This window comes from Ciona intestinalis, unplaced genomic scaffold, assembly GCF_000224145.3.
Source record: "Ciona intestinalis unplaced genomic scaffold, KH HT000184.2, whole genome shotgun sequence".
NCBI classification, from domain to species: domain Eukaryota; kingdom Metazoa; phylum Chordata; class Ascidiacea; order Phlebobranchia; family Cionidae; genus Ciona; species Ciona intestinalis.
In genome coordinates, this window is record NW_004190506.2 from 42,484 (window position 1) to 50,997 (window position 8,514).

At 37.5% G+C, this 8,514-nt stretch overlaps 2 protein-coding genes across 3 annotated transcripts in view; one reads left to right on the forward strand and one right to left on the reverse strand.

Moving 5' to 3' along the window:
* LOC100178869 overlaps window positions 1-4,262 on the forward strand; it is a gene marked incomplete in the record, with an annotated part of 4,877 nt that extends 615 nt beyond the window's left edge. Inside the window, 6 exon segments of the mRNA XM_009863603.3 lie at window positions 1-445; window positions 868-1,036; window positions 2,020-2,165; window positions 2,516-2,740; window positions 2,891-3,015; window positions 3,366-4,262. Of these exon segments, the coding sequence (XP_009861905.1) occupies window positions 1-445; window positions 868-1,036; window positions 2,020-2,165; window positions 2,516-2,740; window positions 2,891-3,015; window positions 3,366-3,767 (1,512 nt within the window).
* The window catches only part of LOC100181229, a 23,131-nt gene that overhangs the window by 13,572 nt on the left and 1,045 nt on the right, over window positions 1-8,514 (reverse strand). Inside the window, exons 3-10 of one of the 2 annotated variants that reach the window (XM_002127499.3) lie at window positions 8,163-8,288; window positions 7,694-7,810; window positions 7,120-7,233; window positions 6,379-6,465; window positions 5,922-6,104; window positions 5,434-5,559; window positions 5,087-5,294; window positions 4,519-4,707 (exon numbers count right to left, since the gene is read on the reverse strand). In XM_002127499.3, coding sequence (XP_002127535.1) covers window positions 4,646-4,707; window positions 5,087-5,294; window positions 5,434-5,559; window positions 5,922-6,104; window positions 6,379-6,465; window positions 7,120-7,233; window positions 7,694-7,810; window positions 8,163-8,288 — 1,023 coding nt within the window. In that variant the 3' untranslated portion in view covers window positions 4,519-4,645. Of the gene's footprint in view, window positions 1-4,518; window positions 4,708-5,086; window positions 5,295-5,433; window positions 5,560-5,921; window positions 6,105-6,378; window positions 6,466-7,119; window positions 7,234-7,693; window positions 7,811-8,162; window positions 8,289-8,514 lie in introns of those variants that run through there. The other variant, XM_026839305.1, reaches the window with a different exon arrangement.

Here is an 8,514-nt window from a genome sequence, read left to right on the forward strand (position 1 = left end):
CATGGTTACAAAACGCTGTCCAGTCATTACGAGTATTTCGACAAAATGATTGACGCATTTTACTGCCCGGATAACGGCCGTGTTATGGAGACAAGGAAACGGAATAACTTCGTTTATATTCGAGGAAAATTGGTCAAATACCCAGTTCAAAGTAACCTGGGTGGGTTGCCAGTATCAGAGAAGCAAGCCTGTGTTATGGATCTTGTAAAAGCGAAGCTGGAAGCCAAGGAAGCTGATAAAGATAAAAAACATGCCAATTTAGATGAGTTCTTGGTATCGGAATGGGGGGAGACCCTTTGTAATTTGTTCTTTCGTCCTTATATATTCAAATCGTGGGCCTACCCTACAGGAAAGTTAAGATCTGACTGGGTTCAGATCAAAATACCCCCAGCTGATCTCAGTGAAGATTTGAAACGCGTTATGAACGACGAGCAAGAGGATCCAGGTAGATATGAAACTGATTTAGTAGAAATCAATAAATCGGGCTTATTTTAGTAGGCTATATGTTTATAAGGTAAATGGTTTTTATAACGTCAATATTTTTAGAAGGTAACATGGCCAATTTTAAGGTATTTTTTATTCAAGAGACGATTGATACGTTTCAATGTGATGTTTATGTCGCATAATATTTGTTCATGGAAGATGTCGCGCATGCGCAGTAGTATCGTTGCGTCCCATTTAAACAACGAGTGTTTACACAATTGTTCCCCATATTCCGACGACTCTAAAAGAGCGTTGTTTGGTGTTAAAAATACGATTATACGACAAAACGGTGTAGTGTACGACAAATTAAAGAGACGAATAGTTTGATAACCAATGCATTATACAAAGCATGTCGATGATAACCGTTTTATACGTATGATATAGGTTGGGGAACAGAAGCTGAAACGATGTATCCAAGCAAAGGGGGATTGGTAGGCGTGTGGAGAAGCATTTCGAAATCGCTGCCCAAGTCGAACGTGAGGTTTAAGAATGAAATATCTGAGCTTGATATCGAGGAGAAAAAGATTGTTACAAAGGGAGGCTTGGAGATAAAGTAAGATGTATTTCTTATACAATATAGTAGGTTGGTACGAAATGGGTCACCTTAACTGCTGGGTACATAGTGTACAAATATCCAAATCGTGTTTTAAACAATAAACAACGGTCTATATGAGTCGCGAGGATAGGGTTTTATAATTCTTTGAAATTTCTTTGTTTACTACCAAATGGGACGAGAAAATGTTGACCCATCTTCCCCCACCGACTATGTTTCCTTATATTATACACATAGCAGGTTTGGGTAAGATGGGACATGTTTAGATTATCTTTATCGCCCAATTGGTAGAAAACAAGGAATATTTATAAAATGATATAACCGCAACCCCGCGACTTTAAAACAACGTTGTTACTTGTCAAGAAGCTGATGATATTTCATGTGAACTCACGTTAATAAAGAGATAATGGGGAGCAGGACAGCAGTCGAAGTTTGTGTTAAAATATTGTTTTTGTTTTGTTCATAAAGGTATTAGTTTGTGGTTTAAAAGACACGTTTTTTGTTTTGACTCCTCCAGATTTGTTCAGGATTTTCGTTTTAGAAAGAGTTTAAACTGAGTATCGCTTTGATATCTTATCAAGCAAACATGGCTTGTATAAGCCACGTAAATGAACCAGGACACACGACCGCGAAAGACTAAACCAACAATGGTCAAAACCGAAAGAGTTAGCGTAAATGACAAAAAAATCTATATGGTTCTGCGGCGGGGTCGCCAGGAGATCTGGTATTCACATTGAAAATATCCCCAAAACACATTAACCCACAAAGTACGTTTAAGTGCGCACGATGTGTGAAACGCAATACCCGTGTTATACCAAGATAAAAAATATACATACATCCATTCATTCAATCCCGTGATATGAAATATATATTTAGAATTTACTCTTCTCCATTCTATATGGGTGGGACTATACGGCGAGTCATGCCAGCGCATCTGTGATTTGAGCCAATTACGTCAACATTTAACATATCTCTCACTACAGATACAAGCAATTAATCAGCACCATGCCTCTGACATCACTGCTTGAACTTTCTGGCCGTTCAGACTTAGCTGAGAATATGGTCAGTTCATCTCTCTTCGTTGTTTGCTTGGGCGTTAGAGGCGCCACCAACCATACGGATGTTTCAGGTGATATAGCACTATAACCTTTCATCTTTTTTTTTTAACGAGTTTAAAAAACTCTCATTTTGTCTTTTCGCTATTTACAAAATTAAAATACATTTTTTAAATTTTTGTTCTATCTTTTCGTCTTAATTTTTTGTTTTCTAACTTTTTGTCTTTTACTGTTCTTCATAACTCACTGTGAGCGGTTATATAGTATAGGTTAGCGTTAGGGTATAAGATCGCCATACGTTCCTTCAAATTTTAACTGTATTTTTACCCGTAGCGTGTTTACCAATGCCGTTTATTATTCGTTGTTTTATTTAATTTGATTTTCGCTATCAAATTCTTTTCTTTTATGTAAAATTTCCATTCAGGTTGCATTTATTACCCGGAATCCGACACTATCTTTCATCGAGCTTGCGTCTTCTCAAACTACGACCCAGACAGTCTCCCACCCCCTGATACTAAGCTACACACGATAAGGTTGGCAAAGTCAGCGTCGAATGAGGAAAACACTGAAGAGAAGGCTGGACCTTATTGGTCTCTAATGCTCGAAGTTAGCGGGGGACCGCTGAAAACAATCCAGGAAGCAACAGTTGGTAAGTAGCAAGGAACGTTTTGATTCCTTCTATTTGTTGTTTCAATAATATGATATTCGGTTACTTTATGGTGAAGAATCCTCCAATAGTTACAGATTAGACTTGTGGAAAGTGTTATAAATTGTTTAATATTATCTCCGCCCGTTTTAGTTGATGACGTCATAAGAGACGCTTGTTCTGTTGGTCTATTACGCGACGATGACGAAATTGTTTCAATCCATCTCACAGAAATGACCCACGGCTACCCCTTGCCTACCATAGGCGGCTATGAAAGGGTAAGTTCTCGTTTTGTTGCAAATATCTCCTAATTAGTATCATTCTTCTTGCGGTGTTTAATAGGTATAGAACCCATGCTTTTTATAACAAATTTTCATAAATAGAATTTTACCCGCAGCGTAGCTTTTAACGAACTTTCCCCTCTTCGCGGCCATACGAAGAGATGTATTCAATATGTGTTATATTAGTTGCAACGGAATATTTACCACAAAGTCATGACGTAAATGCTGTGTTTTATCTTCGTTTAAACATGGCATATATTATTATATGAAGCAGGGCTAAAACATGGTCATAATTTTGCCAATTGCCCCAAAGATACTTTCTAAACTTGTTTTTCATGTTTGTGAAGGTGGATGAAGCACTTCGGTGGCTTAAAGCCAAAGACATCTGGAGCCGCGGTCGCTTCGGTGCATTTAAATACGAGGCTGGCGACCTGGACCATTGTCTAATTCAAGGTGTAGAGGCGGTTGATAATATGCTTAAGGGCATCCCGGAGCGTTGTATACGAGAACCGATGGAGGCCAACCGTGCAATAAAGCATCATCTGCCATCATACGATGTACCAACGCTAAGCGACGTGGGAAGTTTATCAGCGCCGGAAATCCACGTCGAAGAGAACGGTAGCATCGTTAGTGACGACACAATTGATCCTCTTGTGACGTCCGACTCGGAACAAAGCATAAACGCAGGCAGCGTGCGCAGCGCTATTACGATAGAACCGAACGCACCGAGCGACGCAGAGTCGGGTTGAAAAGTATTTGAATTAAATGTTATATGCGTGTGCTATGTACCAAAGTTGTACCCATCACTATGCCAAGTATTTATTTTCTCCAGTAGCACATGACTGAAGCATTGCTGAACGAGTTGACCGCAGTAAGCTTCACAATGCCACTATTCCAGTTTAACCGGTTACGCGATAAAGCATGAGTAATTAACCGACCGTATTTATACATAGAAAATGTTATATTATGTGTACCGTGTAGTGCTTTAGTATTCAGGTTCTACCCGTCTAAGGTTTGCCCATGCACTTAGTGTCTAATATCAGGACACAGGCTTAGCGCGTTTATTCACGGTTGTCGTGTATCCTATAAGAAGCTTAAGCGGCCGCTATTAGTAGTTTCTTTTCCCTATGCTGCTTAATGTGTTTGCAGTTTATAATGTTTTGTGACGAAACTGTCGCTGTTTAAATATACAAGAAGAACGGGTGTATGTTTGTGTATAAGTTTTATAAATGCATATTAAAGAATATATAGATTCCCCTGTACAGGTATAAAGTTATGTCATTTATCCATACACGCGTGGCGAGGTGACGGCAGTCCTTATAACGGGTATCTTGTTTCATGCCCGGATACAATCTCTTTCCCAAAACATATAGCAGCTGTGTGAATAACATTGATCGAACACGTGTTAACCTCGGCAACGACAATCACTATAACACCGGTGTCTTATTCATACACGCCCACTATTTTACTAAGGAACAAGTTATTATAAAGCATTAAGAGTTTCTTTTTCGTAAAAACTTTATTAAGAAATTGAAGCCTTTTTCTCACCAAGTCTCAAAGATGTCAACAACATCAAAGTTTCTTAACCCTGTATGTAATATGGTGATCGTCATTGTAACTTGCGTCATCATTTCAGTTTCACTCTCTTTCTTGACAAAGGGTCATCATCATCTACGTTTGGAGGATTTTCTGCAAGTGTATATATTATAATTAGGCTATAGGCGTAATAACAGGGGTGTCTGGGACGACATGTTACACCAACTTTTGAAAATGAATGTATGTAACTTACTTTATCTTGGCATGGCCGGAAAACGACAGTTGTTATAACACGGCACGTGTTCTTTATCGTAAACCTGCTGCCAGCTTACAAGTTACTAAGTATGTTACTTTGTGGGTGATTATTTTAAGGAATTTTTTATGTGCGGCTGATAATTTGAACGACCCATTAGTGACCACTGGGTTGGAGCAATTTGGGAGTAACATGGTGCATTACTTGCATCGTCACTAAAGGAGAACGTGCCAGGATTGGTCCTAGCCCAAGCATCATGTTACTATAGAAAAACCTCACCTTCATTGTCTGCTTTATTCAATTCCTGCTGGTTCTCCACTAAGTTAGTGGATGGATTTTGCTGGTTTGTATCAACTGTACTCTGTGTGGCTGGTGTGTTAGTTTGACCGCCTTGTACAAGATAGTCAGATTTTTCAACATTATTCAAGAACTGTGTTGTCTGTACATTATTGCTGTCCAAAACCACACCTTCGTTATTATGAAGCAACTGTAAAGTGTACAGATTATTAGCCATTAGGGGGGTTCGTGATATATATAGGATTAAAGGTTGGGTTTTATAGGATTAAAGGTTGGAATAAAAATATCAAACTAATGTTTTATATACCAGAAATGACTATATTACTAACTTGTATTAGTTTCTCTGCGTCAATGCCTCCGTCTTCACCCTTAGGTGTTTTCACCAACAAATATCTTGTTTGTCCATCTCCCTCAACCATTTCAACAGTTGTCCATTCCTTACATGTATCTTCCATCTGGGCAAGAAGGCATGCAAATAAGTAACTATTGTATGCGCCATAGTAAAGTGGTAAGCATGCCTAGATCTAGCCCAGGATAAATAAAGTAAAACCAAAACGGTCACGACTTTTATCCAAAACGTTATTTCTGTTTCATTTTTAGAGTGTTGTAACAACTGTTGTTTTACTGTTACTACTTTTCGCTTTGTTAACTCTTCCATTCTACGTTTATCAGAAAATTAAAATTGAATATATTTATATATATATATAATATGTAATGAGCCAACATTAAAATTTTTACAGTTCCCTAGTAGTTCAATACTTTACATAATACCCACATCACATGTATAAAATAAGACACAAGTGGAGAAAAAGTTCACCTGTGTTCCATCAGCAGTGTTAGATTTGTTATTTCCATTTACATCACTTGACTTAATAATAACTGTGGTTGGTTTGGTTGTTGTATCATTGGTGACTGGGTTAGAGTTAGGGGCCTGAGTTGGAGTGTTGAGGTAGTTTGGGTTCGAACCAACAGAGAGTAAAATCTCTGCCACAGTGGTGTCCTGGATGTGCAAGGTATTTTAGAAACTGCACTCAATACTATACAAGCAAGTTTGCCTGCTACTTCTGCTATGGGGCACAATGTAGATAACCTTTTAGCGGCTCATCTGGTATGAAAAAAACCTAGTGTACTTCCGACATTTCGTCTGCTATATGGCAATACCTTATAAGAGAATGTAACACAAGCAAAAACATTAGAGAAAAGATGAAAAAGGCAGGATAAACTGTAGAAGTCACTAAAAATTCAATAATAATATTCAAATAAGCAATTCTTACATTGGCATCCTTGCCAGCATTATACTGAGGTTCAGGTTGGCTTGTGTCGGTTGGGATTCCAAAATCATTGACTGCTTCAAGTACTTGCTGGTGGGTGGAAATAAGTAAAATATAGTAGGGGGGAGATGGGACACCTTTAGCACATACAGTGGCGCAGCCGGGGAGAGGGGTTTAGGGTGTCGCAATCCCCCCCTCCCTTTTTAAACCAGAGAAAAATTAATCAAAAGAAAAATTAAAAAAATATATTTTTGAAAAATTTTTGATTTAAAACCCTCCCCTTATTTTTTTCTGACTGCGCCACTGAGCACATAATATCCAAATATCCTGATCGTGTTTTAAACATTTAACAACAGTGTATGGGAGTTGTGAGGATACGATTTTATATTTCTTGAATATTCCTTGTTTACTATTAAAATCAGACGATAAAATAGAATAAAAAGGTGTCCTATCTTCCCTACCCTACTATACATGTTGTGAGTGGCCAAACATTTTCATCTGATTCAAAAATTTTTGTATAAAATATAAAATACAAAAATTCTAAATCATCCGTCGCTGCTAACATTGTGGGGCCCTGTGTTCTTGGGCGAAACAGTTAACAGCAATTGTTTCAATCCAGTGGTCCCTGATGGGTTTTCTAAATTGTCATCCATAAAAAAACAAGCCATAAAAAAGTATGAATTGCATATTAAACTAAAGTAGTTGCGCTGGTATTCATATTATCATGCTTATGGTTAAACTTACTATGATAAAGTTACACATGCTGACCAAAACATCCACAAAGAATCCACGAGTTTGAAAGTTGTGAGTTGAAAGTAGTTCAGCTACTGGTGCAAGCTCCTTGAAGGTCTCTTGCATCTGTTAAGAAGAATAAAGTGTTTAAAATACGGGTTTCTAAACATTTTTGAACATCTATGCATACCATTTTAAAAGTGTCAAACGTAACAACATTTAAAACCGGTTTCCCAAAACAGAACTTTAAATTGTTTTTCGTAATAATTTTAAAAATATATAAATACAAAACCTTCTCTTTTGATTGAAACTTTTTTGGTTAAAGCTTATGGGACAGTTTATCATCTCTAACCCTTTTACGACCCTTACGACCCTTAATACCTTTTACGACCCTTACCGGTGCAAAAAAGTTAATAAAGTGCAAAAAAGTTAATTATTACTGTCTAGTTATCATACATTCTAATGCGTAGCAAACTTAAATTGAAACTAAAATTATTATTTGGATTTGGCTTAGGAATAATTGTTAGCATAAGGCAGTATGTATTATTAGGCTATTATAAGTTTAATATATCACTAATGGTCTTACCTTACACAAAACTTCAATTGCATCTTTCAGTTTATGTCGTTGTGTTTCAAAGAATTGTTGAAGATTGTTGCGGATTTGTAAATCAATTGTGGTGGGGAACATTTCAGCTCGTATCATCTGGTAATCGTTAATTCAAACATATCAGTATATCTGGGGCTAAGTGTTAACGTGGTATTGGGTCAACGGGGCAACTTTAGTGTAAAAGTCCTATGGTGTCAGCATAGGACTTGTAGTCTTTATACAGATGGGGTGATTTGGCAACTCGTGACTTATATATTCCAGATCCCCTGTGCCCAATTATAAGACCTCGCTGATATCTAAGTTTTCTGTGGTAACTGGCCAACTCTGGTCTAAATGCCAGGCCCTTGATGTGCCTAGTCTTAACCATATAGAATAGAACCTAAGCTACGAACCAACATGCACTACTGTGCATATTTAAATATGATTTCATTTAATTTGTAAACTTTACCTTTAACTCTTCTCCAGTCATGGTAGCAAAGATGGTCTTGGCGCAATTATTTCGTTGCCGTTTAGTGTTGTAATGAGACATGACAACGTCATATCTATGGTCCTTGCCAAATAAACCTCCTACAAGCTGAAATAAATTGAAATATTTTGTTGGAGTGGTCAATGTACAAGTTGATTTGCACCCATCTCAACAGTATGAAGAAATGTAACTTACTTTATCCTCGCGTTGCCGGAAAACGACAGTCGTTATTACACGGGTTTAACACCTCGTGCCAGCTTACAAGTTACCATGTATGTTACTTTTTGGGTGATTATTTATGGGGGAAATTTTCATTTTTTTATGTATGGCTGAT